The 16,185-nt window shown below is 46.7% G+C and overlaps 1 protein-coding gene across 1 annotated transcript; it reads right to left on the bottom strand.

Annotated features, from left to right (window-relative positions):
* Positions 1-10,432: 10,432 nt before the first annotated feature.
* Positions 10,433-12,937, bottom strand: GPR27 (G protein-coupled receptor 27). The gene has a single exon (XM_055137070.1). The coding sequence runs from the start codon at positions 12,902-12,904 to the stop codon at positions 11,774-11,776; it is 1,131 nt and encodes a 376-aa protein (XP_054993045.1). The 5' UTR covers positions 12,905-12,937; the 3' UTR covers positions 10,433-11,773.
* Between the last annotated feature and the right edge of the window lie 3,248 nt (positions 12,938-16,185).

Raw genomic sequence — 16,185 nt, 5'->3', positions numbered from 1 at the left:
TACCATGTGTTTCAGTAGCCTCGGAATTCATATTCTATTTTCTGGTATCTTCCCTGACTTATTCATTATCTATACTCTCTTCTTATCAATAGTTATCTCAATCCTAGCCTTGTTCAACTCTTCCCACTACACCAACAATCTCTTCTGTATTGTCATGAAGCAAATCCACTTGGTCACCTCTTTACAGGGCCCACTAATTATTCTATTTGGCAAACAGCGCCCACTGTTTTGTGCATTATCAGCAACATCAATCCTTTTCTTTGTGTGTTCATAGTATCACCCCTTTTCCTTTTAACAATACCTTCTGCTTAGATGCTACCAAGGTCCTTCAGCAATCAGATGGTACTACTAAGTAGTCTTGAACTCTGTTTTCAAATTCCCAAGCTATAATTTGAAGTAATGATGCAGAATATTTCAGTCACAGGATGTGTATCACTGTATGAATCTTTATGCCTGTGTACAATTTTGAAAGAATATATTTACACCTCAAAGTAAGTAAGGCTTGTAGAAGAGCACTGTGGTGGAGTTAAGATTGGTTTCTTGAGCACTGAATGTGGTCTAATATCCTTAACTCTTTGGATACCAACTATTAATTAATATTTTCTGAGTGGAAGATATCATTGATAGACTAAAGTTGTCTTCTATGAGTTATTCACTCATTCTAATATTCTCTCTCTCTCTCTGAGTAATGTTTCATATGGATGAATGGAACCCATCTAGAATCCAGAACTGGCATTTTACAGCTGTCCTAGGTTAGGTGTAGTCAAATGACTAAGCTCTTAGTGATGGTTGTTAACAGAAGTGATCTGCCTCATTTACTTAAAGGAAAACTGCCCTAGGCTGGTTCTCCGCTGCAAAACTGCATCCAGGATTCAGCTCTGCTTATTGTAGTCCCTGAGAATGAAAACACTTGGGGAAGATGGTAGAGCCGATCCACCAGCCGGTTCCTGGTTGATTTCCTGAAGTAGTTTCCAAACACCAGACAAACAAACCACTTTTTTTTTTTAAGTAAGAATAGGGGCGGGGGAGGCTGGAGCCATAGCACAGCTGGTAGGGTGTTTGCCTTGCACTCGGGTGACCCAGGTTCGATTCCCAGCATCCCATATGGTCCCCTGAGCACCACCAGGAGTAATTCCTGAGTGCATGAGCCAGGAGTAACCGTTGGGTGTGACCCAAAAAAAGCAAAAAAAAAAAAAAAAAAGAGAAAAAGAACTGGGGGTAGAGTGGGCTACACTCATCAGTGGTCAGAGGTGTTGCTCAGGGAACCCATATGTGGGACAAGATGGGCCACGTGGAAGGCAAGTGCCTTAATCACTGTCCTGTACTCTCCTATATTAAACTTAGTGGCTTCATTTTTCTCCTTTACTCCCCATCATTGGGTGGGTGGGTGGGTTTGGGCTACACCTAACAGTGTTCACAGATTAGTGATAACTGCGTGAGGGTTACTCCAAACTCTGTGCTTGGGAACCACTCCCTGCAATGCTCAGGGAACCATGAGGAGCATGAGCAATGTTGACCACATGCAAGGCAAGAGGCTTGGACTCTCCACTCTTGCTCTGGTCCTGACAGCTTTTATTTGAGGTTTCTCTAAACCCAGCTTTCTCAACTGAGGGTCGCTGCTCCACACAAACCCCACAGGGTAGCTTAACAGAAGGTGGAAGTTGCAAAACAAATTGGCAATAGTAAAAGATTTCTGAACGCAAGATGACCAAAAATTAATTCAAAATCAAGCTTGTAATCCAAAGTGTAGTCCTACCAGCACTAGCCCATGTTACCTTTTTTGGGTGAAAAGAGGTTGACAGTAGAAAACTCTGAAGACTCTTTGTTCTAAACTACCCTAACCAATACAAAGGATAATTTTTTGTTCAACAATACATTACTTTGTCATGCCTTATATTTTACTTTGTTTCTTTTAAAAATTTTGTTGCTGTTTTTGGTTTTGGGGCAATACCCTGCTGCTAAGGAATCACTCCTGGTGGGACTTGGAGGATATAGGATTCCAGGGATCAAACCCAGGTCAGCTGCATGCAAGCAAGTGCCCTCCCCACTATACTATTCCTCCAACCCCTGTTCTTATGTTTAACAATTGCCTCAGATGAGGTGGGACCTCGCCCCATCCGAACTGATGGCATCACATCAAGATAATATGACAAGTTGTATTCCATCAGGAGGGTTTCTGGTCAGGACAGAATAGGCTCAAGTCAGCTCAATTGGTAACATCAAGGCGATTTTCTTGGCTTTAGCTTTTATTGTGGCCAGGACAAAGGGCTGAGAGACTTGCCTTCTGGGACTGGCTAGTCAAGGTAGGAGCACAAAGGAAAGGGAGGAAGTGTGCTAGAGCTGTCAGTGGTCAAATAACTAAAATGGAAGCTTTCTCTTTATCACAGTACTGAAATGAGAGCTGAGTTGTTAGCTCAGCAGAGGAATGATCTTCAAGTAAGAGATGATTAAACTTCTGTACTTTGGTACGAAAGCACCCATATTCTGAACAATAAGAAAAGGTAAAAATCAATTTCTTGTTGCCACTGTTCCAAACTCAGAGATCTAGGCACAAATTAAGCCATACTGACCCTAAGAAAGTTTCTGTAGCCCATAACAACTGTAAATTCTTGTAGGAGGCTTAAATGAATTTTAGTGTTGCCCAAGATCTTCTTATAGAAAAAGATATACATTCTATATAGAAAAAGATATACATTAAAACATGTTTTAAATGGCAAACTTCCAATGTTTTCCAACTAGCAAAAAGTAATATGTTATTAGCAAAAGACCAGTCACACTTTTGTTTAACTATGCTTTCAATGGAGGTATATTGAATATTAATATATGTCTTATTAAAATATATCTAAAGATGTTTTGTTCTGTTCTTTTTATGAAACTTTTAAGATAATCTATAAATTAAAAAGAAAACTTTTGTCAGACCACATGTCACCATACTCACAAAGGATTAAAACAATTATGCAAATCAACTTCTAGAAATAGCTCAGTGTATCCCATAATTCCTCAAGATAGATATGTAAATTAAACCGATCGTGACTATGGATTAAAAGGCTTACACACTTATAGCTATTCTCTTTATATCACTGCAGAATTGAATGCCTTCAAAAAGGTGTTTCTTTCCCATCTTCCTCTGCTACTGAGCACATTGTCATAAACCTTAGTCAATACTGAGAAAATTTATGAGAGAACATATGGAGGGAAAAGTAAAGGGGGAAATTATATGCTGCCACACGGAGAAGATGAGGGAAAGTTTTATCTTGTGCATTTTCAATTTGGTGGCCTCTAGAGAATATTTTAATAAGGCATGTGTTAAGTCAGCATTAAAGTTTTAATAATTTTTAAAAGCCCTTAAAATTACAGAATATCTGTATCTTTGGGCAAATGAACCAATATATTGCATATTTGGGGTATAAACAAGAAACAACATGTGTTTATTGGTTTTCCTGACAGAAGATAAGATTCCCATCCTAGGAAACTACTCAGACTGGCACAATTCAGGTGATATAAATGTCTTTTGGAATTTTTTTAATGTACATTTCCAACATCTTACATGTTCTCTTAAGTAGACTGATCACTTAAAACTTCATTTATACAGGACTAAATTATTTCTCCTATAAAACAATAAGGATAGCTTTAATATCCTTAATGTTACTGAGAAATAAAAAATTTGGATTTATGCCTTGACATTGCAATTCAAAACATTTTTTTGCATGTGTTATTTGGAGTATCTTCAAGATTTCAGCTATAAAATTCAAGCTATTTATCTAAATACCTGTAATCAAGATTTAGGATGGATTGAATACCTACTAAACCATGCCCAATTCATTTTGCTTGACCAAATGCATGAAACACCTTTCTTTCTAGTATAGACCCGATGCTTGTCCCTTCCTTTTGGAGAAGAATGGGGCAGTATTTTTTATTTATTCTTGCTTTATTTTGAGGCTGCACCTGGCAGTGCTCAGGGATGATGATTTCTAGAGAGGATGGGGGGACCATGTGGTGGTCAGGAGCTGAAACAGGTCAATCACATGAGAGGCAAGTGCCTCAACTGATTATCTATGTGTTCAGTCCTTGGCTGTGTAAATATTATTTGGAGTCAATTAACTCTCATGTTACAAAAGCATAGTATCAACTGTCTGTCTGTGTCTATACAAAAAGGACACTGCTAAACCAGGCAAATGACATAAAGGAAAGAGAAAGCAACATAGGATTATTAGTGCTTGATGGAATTGGGTGTGCCTCAGGAGCACTGTTGTGGGAGCAACTCAATAAACCTAAGCTCCCTGTGGGAGGAGCAAGGACAACCCCATGTAATCCAACAGTCTGCTGTTTCTTGATAACACTGGCTTTTCTCTCAGATAGATTTTCTGGAACAAACTCGCTGTTTGAAAATGTTGGCCTTTCTTGTTGGTGCCTGAACATTTGCTAGAACCATAACAGAAAACTTGAAAGAGAGTTTTATGGCTTTAGACATTTATTCTGAATGTGGGCTCTTGAGTGAGGAGCACATGGGAGAAGAAAGACATGTAAGGAAGGACCTAGGAGGAGGGGACAGATGGAGCTGCACCGTTTGCTTCCACTTTCACATTTCTCCTTTTTTCCTAGGATGGGTAACCAGAGATGACAGAACACTAAGGCCCCACTCCAGAGCCCTGTTTATAATGTTTACATGTCTCTCAACAACATGCTCTTTATCAGGATCTCTCCTTCAGCATTTATCCTGTGTGTGTGTGTGTGTGTGTGTGTGTGTGTGTGTGTGTGTGTGTGTGTGTGTGTGTGTTGGTGTTGGTGTTGCTCTTACACAGAAGTATATTTGCTCAGTTTCTCAATTAGTGGCTGACTCTTTAGCAGAGGGACTTGGACTTTGTCTCTTTGGACCCTGCACTGGCCAACAGAGCCCTGATCCTTGTCAGTTTATCTAAGTACCTGTTGATTAGAGGAATTCATTGTAGTTTCTCAGATTCTTGAAATTAGATTTATACTATTAAAAGTCAGAGAGATATTACAAGGGTTAAGTTATTGCCTTTCATTCAGCAGACTCCAGTTTGATCCCTGTCACCACATGTGGTCCCTGAGCACCACCAGCTGTGGCTCTCTCAACATTTTTTTAATGTTAATATAAACTGATAATAATGTTCCTTAAAAAACAATTATAAATAATTAGCCTTATTATTATAAGGCAATAGGCAGAGATACGTCATTGGTGGTTTTGTTCCTTTATCAGCCAGAGGCAAAGCAGATGGTCCTTTGCTCATCGTAGCCTGGTGGTCAGAGCTGTTTCATACTTGGGGCACATAAAGAAAAATGAACAAGTGGTACATTTTAATATTTGAGATTTATTTAGGTCTAAGGAATCGAATTTAGGGCTCAAGAGATAGTACAGTGTGTAGGACACTTACTTGCCTTGCATGCAATTAATGCTGGGCTCAATCCCTGGAACTTTATATGGTACCTCAATCCTTCCGGGGGTTATCCCTGAGCACAGAGCCAGAGGTGGCCCCAAAACAAAACAAAACAATCAAATTTATATTGCTATGTTCAAGATCCAGGTTGACTTATCAGTTAATAGCAGGCTAAATGATAGTTGAACAAAGTGAAAGAAAAAAAGAGTCTTAATTTTTCTTTTTTCAAATTTGTGTATATGCTTCTAGGAAATCAATAATACCTATCAAAGCTATGGAAGGAGTGAAGAAATGTTAAGTATTGTTTCAGTTAATTGTACATCAAATTGCAGGTTTCTAAATGTTAGTGCCTACACATCCGAAAGAACAAAAGCAAGCGGTGGATGTGGGGAGAAAGGGACTCTCCTTCATTGCTGGTGGGAATGCTGACTGGTTCAGCATTTTTTGAAAAACAATATGAATGTTTCTCAAAAAACTAAAAATTGAGCTCCCATTTGACCCAGCAATACCACTTCTTGGAATATATCCCAGAGATGTAAAAAAGTATAGTAGAAATGACATCTGCACTTGTATATTTATTGCAACACTATTTACAATAGCCAGAATCTAGAAATAGACCTGAGTGCCTGAGAACAGATGACTGGTTAAAGAAACTTTGTATACCTACACAATGGAATACTATGTGGCTGTTAGAAAAGATGAAATCGTGAAATTTGCATATAAGTAGATGGACATGGAGAGTATCATGCTGAGTGAAATGAGTCAGAAAGAGAGGGACAGACATAGAATGACTGTACTCATTTGTGGAATATAAAGTAACATAATAGGAGACTAACACCTAAGGATAGTAGATATAGGGGCCAGGAGGACCACTCCATGGCTTGAAAGTCAGTCTCATGTGATGGGGGAAACGGCAGCTGGGATAGAGAAGGGATCACTAAGTAAATGATGGTTGGAGGGCTCGCTCAGGATGGTAGATGCATGCTGAAAGTAGACTATAGACCAAACACAATGGCTGTTTAATACCTGTATTACAAACCGTAACACCCAAAAGGAGAGAGTAAGAGGGAATGTGCCTGCCACAGAGGCAGAAGTGGAAAGGGGTGGGGGTGGAGGGAGGGATACTAGGAAAGTTGGTGGTGGAGAATGGGCACTGGTGGAGGGATGGGTACTCAACATTGTATGACTGAAACGTAGTCATGAAAGTTTGTAACTGCCTTTCACTGTGATTCATTAAAAAATAAAAATAAGTGTTAGTGCCTGAAACAATGATGGTTTCTACCTTGAAACCAGAAATTTAGAGATAGGAAGTTTTTTTTCTTATGAGCTGAAAAATATAGAAATAGATGCCTGCTGTTTAAAAAAATAATTTTTCTGGGCTGTTATCTTTATTATCTTGAGAGCATCTTTTTCTCATGGTTGCAGTATGGCTGCTGTATATCCAACTATCAAGTATCAGATTCTATGATCACATTCCCATCAAAAACACCTGAAAAGGAGAAGGAGGGACGAGAGTATTTTTTATTAACCTGATTAGATTCCTCCAGAGTCTTGTCAAAATAGGAGAAAAGGCACAAAGAATTCCTTAGAATTTTTGCTTTACTGCTATTTACTCCAGTTTCTAAATGGTACAGAGAATACTGACACAACAGTAGGATATGGGTGGGCTTCCTATGATTCATGCCACCCTTCGAAAGATGAGGTCTGGAATTTCAGTGGTCTCAGAAGGTCACGCTGAATGATTGATCTGCCAAGGGAATGAATAGTAATCCTTTGGGTCAACTGAATTTTATAAACCCAGCTCCTCTTGATACAAACTTAAAATGCTAGTGAAATGGGAGTCTGTTCTGTCTACACCTAGATGCAATAACATGAGTTTGAAATAGAGATGCCCAAAGTGATGATTTAACAAAACTGAGAAGTGAATACACACACTCAATATTAATTTAATGATTTGTTCTCTGTCCATACTTGAGATATTTCTATGGTCAAGGACCATAGAAATAGTATAGTAAGGCCCCAGTATCACATATAGTCTCCCGAACCCCACTAGAAGTGAACCTGAGCACTGCCGTGTGTGGCCCCCAAACAAAAACATGACGTGGAAAACTATATTTCCATGTAGTTTTAAAAATAGTTTTTAAAGTTTTATAGTTTTTAAAAGTTTTCTAGTTTTTAGAAAATGATATTTTCTATAATTATTTTATATCTATTCCATAAAGTATCAAAAGACCTAAGAAATGCTCTTTTTAAGAAACCTATTCCAGTATATGTAGGTAAATATATTTTTATTAATAGAAAATAAGCAATATTTTCTATTGCTTCAAAGTGGGCCAAGTACAGTGACAACTCATCTCACTGGTTGTGTGTGTGTGTGTGTGTGGTGGTATAGTATGTGCTAAATTTAGTAACAAATAAAATACTAATTTTTTGTTTGTGTTTGTGTTGTTATGGGGCCACACCCAGTTGTGCTCAAGGATTACCCCTCACTTTGCACTCAGGGATGTCTCCCAGCTGACGAGGTGACCACAAGGGGCATGAGGGATGGAACCCAGGTAAGTCATATGCAAGTCAAGTGCCTTAATGGCTCTACTATCTCTCCTGCCTAGAATGAAAGTAGCTCTTGTTGTTATTAGTTTTGGGGCCGCACTAAGCTGTGCTCAGGGCTCACTCTTGGCTCTGCATTAAGGGATCACTCCTCGTGGGCTCTAGGGGACCATATGGGATGCTCAGGATTGGATCCAGGTTGACTCTGGGCAAGGCTAGCACCCTACTCTGCTGTACTATCTCTCTGATCCCCAAACGGAATATTTTAATGGACTTCTTCCCAAGTACATTATCCTTAGATTGGCAAGATAAATATTCTGGGGTCGGAGTGATAGACCAGTGGGTAGGGCTTTTGCCTTGTAAGAGGCCCACCTGAGTTCAATCTCTGGCATCCCATATGGTCCCCTGAGCACTGCCAGGAGTAATTCCTGAGTGCAGAGCAAGGAGTTACCCCTGAGCATCACCGGGTGTGACCCCCAAAGGACAATAAATATTCTGAAACAATGTTTTTCTTAATGGTTTTAAGAAAGTTTGCGTTCCCAAACTCATTGATTTCCCCAAATATTAGGAATATGAGGGCTTTTGCCTCAAAATGCTCTTCCCTCCACTTATTTCTCTGCATCTCTTACTCCTTTTCTCTTACACTTGGCTATTGTTTCTCATTAAGTTCAACTTAACTCACTTCGGGAGTTGCCTCATCTAACTGGAATCAAATCAAATCGAACCAAACCACATTTGTATACATGATGTCTAAAGGAAAGCATGTCTCCACAGTGCCTTCGAGCAGTTTGGAAACCTGCTCAATATTGCTCCTTCTGGGGTCCTGCCTACACTTAAGACAATTCTTATTTCATTTGAGTGTTGAAAGTTCAAGAATCTCTGACTTCACAGGTTCTCCTTTGAAAAAATATTCCAGAAGTCAGGGCCACGCGTGCCTACATGCTGGCCCTGGCAGATGGCAGGGTCCTGAGCTAGTAGACTCAGTGCTCCCACGAGCAGTGAGCTTGGGAGCCTCTAATCTTTGAACCTGGGTGATTTGAGTGGGCCAGAGGAGAGAGAACTGTCTGCCCTGCCCTGATGCTTGGTTAGCTGAGGTTGCTGAGGTCGCTCATGGCCCATGGGAAATGAACACTCTTCAGTTCTTATGACTGAGGGAAAAGTTTTCAAAGATGAAGCTGTCTACACAATCTGATGGACTTTTCCTGACAAAACAAAATAATGCTGGACACTTACTAAGCTGGTCACTTACTAAACTGGTCACTGGCTCTTCTTACGACTTCTCCCTCTTGAACACGTAGTAGTTATATTGTGTTCCACCGAAATAAATTTCAATATATTTACTGCATTCATTAAAAAAGCTTATCTAAAGGGTTCACTTGCTCACACTTTCCTTTTGCATTTATTTTAAAGTTTTATTATTTTAGGGGGTACACTGGGCAGTGTTTAGGGGTCACTGCTGACTGTGCTCAGGGGCCACACCGGGAGGTACTCAGGGATCATATGTGGTACCAGGATTCAAACCAGTGTCATGGCTATGGCCTCCTTGGACTCTCTCTTCAGGCCCTGTGCATTTTTTAAAAAGCAGTAGATTTTCACTGCTTCTTTTAAAAGATAAGACGTACAGGGGAGAGATAGCATAGCAGTCAGGGCATTTGCCTTGCCTGCAGCTGATCTGGGTTCAATCCCCAGCTTTCAGGAGACATGGTCTCCTGAGCACCTCCAGGAGTGATCCTTGAGTGCAGAGCCAGGAGTAAACCCTGGACACCACTCCTGTGGCTTCATAATTTTTTTTTAGATCTGGGAAGGGGGCTCCTTATCAGTATGGGGAGATCCCAGCGGCTATTCCTGACAGTATTCAACCCAGTTATGCAATACCTGATGTTTTGGTGCTGCTCAAAACTGGGGAGTCCCCTGGCCTATATCCAGCTACACTGCAGGGAAGAAGTACTGAGTGTAGGGAACCAGCTCAAAGAACATGCTCCTGCCCTTTGGCCTATTTCCAAGTCCAAGAGTCAGGTAGGTTTTTTTCAATCTTGCATTGGTGGGGTAGTGAGGTGGGTTGAGTGGAAGGGGGATCCTAAGCTATCTGGGGACCCCCATAGGTGATTCTTGGCCAACCAGCAATTTAGTGCAGCAGACCCAGAGTGCAGCTCTAGCCCTGTGGTGCTGGGGATATCCAGGCCACCCTTTGTGTGGGGGCTTCCAGGTCTGCCCCTGGCAATGCTTAGGAGACCATGCTCAGTGATGCTGGCAATCAAACCCAGGTTAGGCACATGCCAGGCATGTGCTGTGACTGCTGTACTCTCCTGGGCTCTTTGTCTTGCATTTTAACAAGGCTGCAAATATCTTGGCTATGCTGATGGTCAAATGACAAAATCTGAAACTAAACAGCTTGCACTAAGAGTCTAATAGAACACAAGTGACATGCTCAGATGCATATTAGTGCCATGGAGAACCTAAAATAAAAACAGCAACAAGAAAGTCACTCCAGAGTGAAAATACTGGTATATTTGTATAATGCAAAGAGAGATACAGATATAAATCCTCAAAACGGAAGGTACATTAATAAAAATGTAGCATTATAAGCAAAAAACATTATACAGTACTTGCAGAATTTAGTCTTCAGTTTAACATTGCAATGTCTAACAAAGAAATATTTAAAATTATAGTTCTCGTGATTAATTTAAAACAACCATCAGTAGAACAGCACAGCTTAACCTAGCAAACATTTTAAGGAAATGCTTTGTCTCATAGAAGAAGAGTATCATATTTATTCAATTCATTTATACCATGAATAAAAGAACAACTTTCAAAGTGGAAATTGGTTAAGACAGAATAAACCAGGCTTCTCAAAGCACAAGCTGTCCCCAAAATCATTTAAAGTTTTATTGGCAAAAAAAGACACACAAAACCTTAAACAACTGTCATTTAGTACTTCGCTTCTCAGTGCCCTCCCAATCCATGAACCATAACCAGCACAGACAAAATCATGCAATACTTAGGAGTTTCTCCACACCATTACTAACCCAAACACTTTTTAACTCTTTAAAAGTTACAATTTTACAGAAATGTTTCCACTCAGTATTGGTATGATACAGAGAGCAGTTGTGCATACAGTAATGTGCATACAGTAGGAAACAAATCCTGTTAACTGCTTTAAAGGAAAAACAAAACAAAACACGCGCCTTGCCACTGATGCTCTTTAAATTCACTGTCAACACTGAACAAAGTGCTCCCTACTTCCAAAGCACTCCAAGGCTCAAGGCCGACAACTCAGAGGGCATTTTAGACACTCTGCCTCCTCCCTTCTGCCCGCCCACCCCCCTCCCGCCTTTCTCCTGCCTCCAACAGAAGACCCTCAATAAATGGAACTTGCGAAGTCCCCAAGGTTCCTCTTCTGCACCGCAAAATGTAATGCCACTTGAGGTTGTCAAAAATAGCTTCTGTAGAAAACTGGCCATGGTCTTTAGGAAACGTTGCATGAAGAAAATTAGTTCAGCCTTTATTTTAGAAAAGGAAAAGTAATAGCACGGGGAAGAAAAGACGTCAGTACCGGTACAAAGGGCTCCAGGGCCTATTGTCAGGATGAAAACATATTCAGGAGGACAAAGGCGCGGAACTGGGTTGGGCTGGACCTGGAACACCCACCCCCCCTTCCCTCCTCCGGAGGAGTCTGTACAATCCACGCGCTGCACCCACTGAGTCATTTCGAAGGCAGTTTAGGAAATGGAGAGGGAAGAGGGGGTCGGGATGGGGTGGGGTGGGGCTGGGGGTGAAGAGAGAATTCCGGAGACAGGACGGGTGCGGGGAGAGGTGGTCCGGGCCCCTCATAAGCCGATGCCTTTCAGGTCGCAGGGGAGCGTGGCCTGGGCGGCCTGCGGGCTCTGGCAGCAGGGGAACTGGGCCCGGAAGCAGTCCCGCAGCTCGCGGTTGAAGAGGAAGCACACGACGGGGTTGATGCCGGCCTGCGCGAAGGTGAGCCACACGGAGGCCGTCAGGTAGGCCTGCGGGACGGCGCCCGGCCGCACCAGCACCCGCAGGTAGCTGGCCACGACGTAGGGCCCCCAGAGCAGCAGGAAGAGCAGCGTGACGGCGTAGAACATCTTGCACAGCCGCTTCTCGGTCTTGAACTCCTCGAGCACGAGGAGGCGGCGCGCGCCGCGGCCGGGCCCCGCGGGCCGGATGCCCACGAGCGCGGGCGGCGTGGGCCCGCGGCCGAAGCCCGCCGTCCAGTTGGCGGCCGCCTGGCCGGTGGCGCCGGGCCCGTGGAAGGTCCAGTCGTGGCTGACGGCGGGCACGAGGCGCGCGGGCCGCATCTTGCGGCGGTCGTGGATGAAGAAGAGCAGGCGGAGGTAGACGAGGTGCGTGGCGCCCACCACCACGGCCAGCAGCAGCAGGAAGCCGAGCGCGCCGGGGGCGCCGTCGGGCCGCTGCTCCAGGGCGCAGGGCGCGTCCTCGTCGTCGCCGCCGCCGCCGTCCAGCACGGGCGGGAAGGCCGCGGCCAGCGCCAGCGCCCAGGCGGCGCACACCAGCATGGCGGCGCACGGCCAGCCGGCCAGGCGCTCGGCGTAGAAGCGGTGGTGCGCGATGGCCAGGTAGCGCGTGACGCCCACGCCCAGCAGCAGGAAGGCGGCGTGGAAGCAGAAGAGCGCGGCCAGGAAGGCGAGCAGCTTGCAGCCCAGCGCGCCCGGCGGCGCCCCCGCCGCGGCCGCCGCCCGCCGCGCCGCCAGCATGACGGCCGGGAGGCAGGCGAGCGCGCGCAGCCCGTCGGCCAGGCACAGGTCGAGCAGCAGGTAGTACGGGGCGCGGTGCAGGCTCCGCTCCCGCACGATGAGCAGCGCGAACAGCACGTTGCCCGCCAGGCTCACGCACAGCAGCAGGCTGAGCGTGGCCAGCTTGAGGCCCAGCGCGGCCGCCTCGCCGCCGCCGCCGCCGCCCGGCTCGCTGGCGTTCGCCATCGCGGCCTCCCCGGGCCGCGCGCCCGCGCCCCCCGCGCCCCCCGCGCCGGCTCCGCCGGCCCCGGCCGCGCCGCTCGGCTCCGCGGGGCCGCCCCGGGCCCGGCTCCCGCGCCGCGCCCGCCCTGCGGGGGCTCAGCCCGCTCCCGGCCGGCCCCGCCGCAGCCCCCCGAGCCGCCGCCGCGCCGCCGCCATCTCAGCCCTGGTGCGCGCAGGAGGCGACGGCCACTCCCTGCGCCGCGGGCTCCACTGCGGACACGGCCCCGCCGCCGCCGCCCGCAGCGCCCCGCATCCTCCGCCTTCGCCGCCGCCTTCGCCGCCGCTGCCGCGCCTCTAGGCTCTGCCCCCCGCCGGGCCCGCCGCCGCCGCCGCCGCCGAGCCCCCTCCCCTCCGCCGGAGCGCGCCGCGCGGCCGCCGCCAGCCCCGCCGAGGCTGCCCGGGCCGGGAAGGCGGCGGGGCGGGAGGCAGGGCCCAGGACGCGAGGTGGCGACAGGTCACCCCCAGGTAACGGGGGTCCGGCGGCGGCGGCCGGCGCCTGCGCTGGGTCACGGCGGCGGCGGGGCGCCGGGGGGAGGCGGCCCGGAGTGGCCGGGTCGGGAGGCCTGGGAGGGGGGCGCTGGGCCCCCGGGCAGAGCCGGGCTGAGCCTGCCTCCCCCGCACTCCGCACCCCGCCGGCCCGGCGGGAGGAAAGCTAGCCTCCGCCGGCGGCACCCGGGGCGCCCCGGGCGTGGGTGGCGGCGTTCTGGGGAGCTTGGCGAGCGTCCGCTTCCCCTCCAGCTGTGCACAGTCGCCACAAAGTTGGCCCTGCCCGGACCCCCCACTCCGTTCTCGAGGAAGCAGAACCCGCAGGTCCACGGGCTGGTCGCCCAGTCCGTGGCGGGGCCCCGATTCGAATTTTCCCAAGTCTGGCTCTCCAGCAGCTCTGCCCGCCCTGGGGGTCCAGGGAAGGACCCCCTTCCCCGGCGTCTTCTATGAGATGGCCCGGCAGCAGAGCTCTGCCACCGCGCGCCCGGGACATCTCTCAGGGGAGGGGCAGTCGCAGAGGGCCATCCAGATGCTGAACCTCACACGGGCCAGGTTCCCCCCAGGAGCACGCGCGGCGCCACCGAAGGGTCCAGCCCCAGCCCTCAGGCCCCTGGGCACACCCCACTGCCCACTGGTGCCCTCCTTACTGCGCCTCGTTTCTCATTGCGGGTTTAGCTGTCTTGAAAAGTTCCAACTTTCCTGCTAGTTTCTCTGTCTCTAAGCTCCATCAAGGCAAGAGACCCAGTCTGTCTCAAGGGGCCTCTATCCCCAACTCCTAAAGTGCCAAAGGCAGAATTAAGGAGCTCATGTTTCTTGAGTACCTTTTATTATTATTATTATTATTATTATTATTATTTTAAAGCTGAATATTATTATGGCATACCTACTGTGCAGGGCAGGCACTGCAGTGGGGGCGTTTCCAGGATAACGGAAGTAGAGCTGGCCGAGGGGACCAGGCAGGGAGTGTGGTCGCAGGTGGAGGCCGAACCCTCCGGGGGAGAGAGACTACAGCTTTGCTTCCAGGTGTCTAAGGGGAGTGACAGAGCAGGGTGTGGAGGTCTAGTCTAGAGACTCAGGCTTGACTGTGCATACAAATCCCATTGGAGTCTCTTAAAATGCAAATTCTAGTTCAGTTGGTTTGAGGGTGGGTGAGAAAAATGCTCTGTTCTTCATAGGCTCTTAGGTCAAATCAGTCAGATCAGTCCTCCGACCATACTTAGAATAGCAGCCACCAGGAAGAGAGCATGGACATCTTACAAATATCTATGTAACAGTGAGGGCCTGACTTGGATTCCCAACTGGCCAGAGGCTAGTGGCTCGCCCAGCAGATCTGCAATTTTTTTGTTGACAGGACAGGGATCAGTTTTTCATGGGGGGCAGAGAGGGCAGGGTGTATTTTGGTTAGGCATTACAGTTTTTAAATAGTAGCTTTAAAATGCATGTGAGTTCATTTTCTTCATGAAACAAGAGCTCATGCCATCAGCAGATGCTGGCATCGATTGATGGACTCAAGGACTGAATCTCTGCAAGTCTTATCCCTTCCCTCCTGATCACAATAAGTGACTGACCCCTTCGCCCTTGCTTCTGTATCCCAAGGAGAAATATGAGGAAAAGAACAAAAGTGTTCCTGGCATCTAAGTTGGCCCTCTGAACTGCTTTTAGAAATCCTGTGTTCTTGGTCATATACAGCCGTAGAGAATGATGCGCAAGAGAGAAAAAGGCCAGAGAGATTGTTTAGCTGGTGAGGCACTTATCTTGCATATGGCCGTGCATATGGCTGACCCCTGTTCAGTGCCCAGCACATCTGGTACCTTTAGCACCACCAGGAATAATGACTGAACAGAGAGCCAGGAGTAAACCCTGAGGACTGCCAAGTGTGAACCCCCAAACAAAAGAAAGAATTAGAGAGAGGGGTGGGGAGAGAGACAGAGAGGCAGAGAGAGAGAGAGAGAGAGACAGAGAGACAGAGAGAGAGAGACAGAGAGAGAGAGAGAGAGAGAGACTTTAACGCTTGAACTGCATCTGCCCAGAGGAAGGAAGGAAGCCTTTTCTATTCACACAGACACACCAGTTCTGGTTCCTGTGTCATAAAAATGGCAGTCTTTGTTCTTGGAGCACTTGCTGTGTGCCAACACTGTGGTAACATTCTAGTTCAGGTGATCATTGTCCAGGGACCACATGGAGCAGGTAATGTTAGAATCTCCATTTTATGCATGAGACTGAGAGGGGAATATAGTTTGTTCAGATTTCTGCCAAAAGTACATAAATGTAAGAACTGGGGTTACAAGGCAGGCAGCATGACTTCAAAACCCATGCTCAGAGTTGCTGTGGTGTATGTTTTTGCACACACATATGTGTCTGCTGCAACCGCAAAGAATGTTTCCAAATTTCTAACAAGCCAATACTTTCTGATATTCATATTCCTAGAATTAGAGTTCCTTCCTTTTAGGAGGGGAAAGATGTTTTCAAAAACTATATAGTTGAAAATGTTCACATTCATTTTATAAATAGAAATTCTTTTTTGTTTGGGACTCCCAAGTGGTGCTCAGGGGGCCCCGGGGCCCCAACCACCAACTATTGGTAAACAGTCCTGCTCGGGCTCTGCAGTGTTGAGGATCACCTGGGCCACCCTGAGCCTCCCGGACTGTACCTGGCAACACTCAGGAAAACGTGGTTCCATGATCTGAATTAACTTGACTGCATGCAACACATACACGGTAGCCCCAACAGAGAAATGTATTAATGGCTCAGTAGGCAGT

Source organism: Sorex araneus, chromosome 4, assembly GCF_027595985.1.
Source record: "Sorex araneus isolate mSorAra2 chromosome 4, mSorAra2.pri, whole genome shotgun sequence".
In the NCBI taxonomy this organism is placed as follows: domain Eukaryota; kingdom Metazoa; phylum Chordata; class Mammalia; order Eulipotyphla; family Soricidae; genus Sorex; species Sorex araneus.
This window is presented reverse-complemented; position numbering and strand designations above follow the sequence as displayed.

What these genes read in the sequence shown, in the direction of transcription:
- GPR27 (XM_055137070.1), bottom strand. Translation starts at nt 12,904, where the DNA reads ATGGCGAACGCCAGCGAGCCGGGCGGCGGCGGCGGCGGCGAGGCGGCC.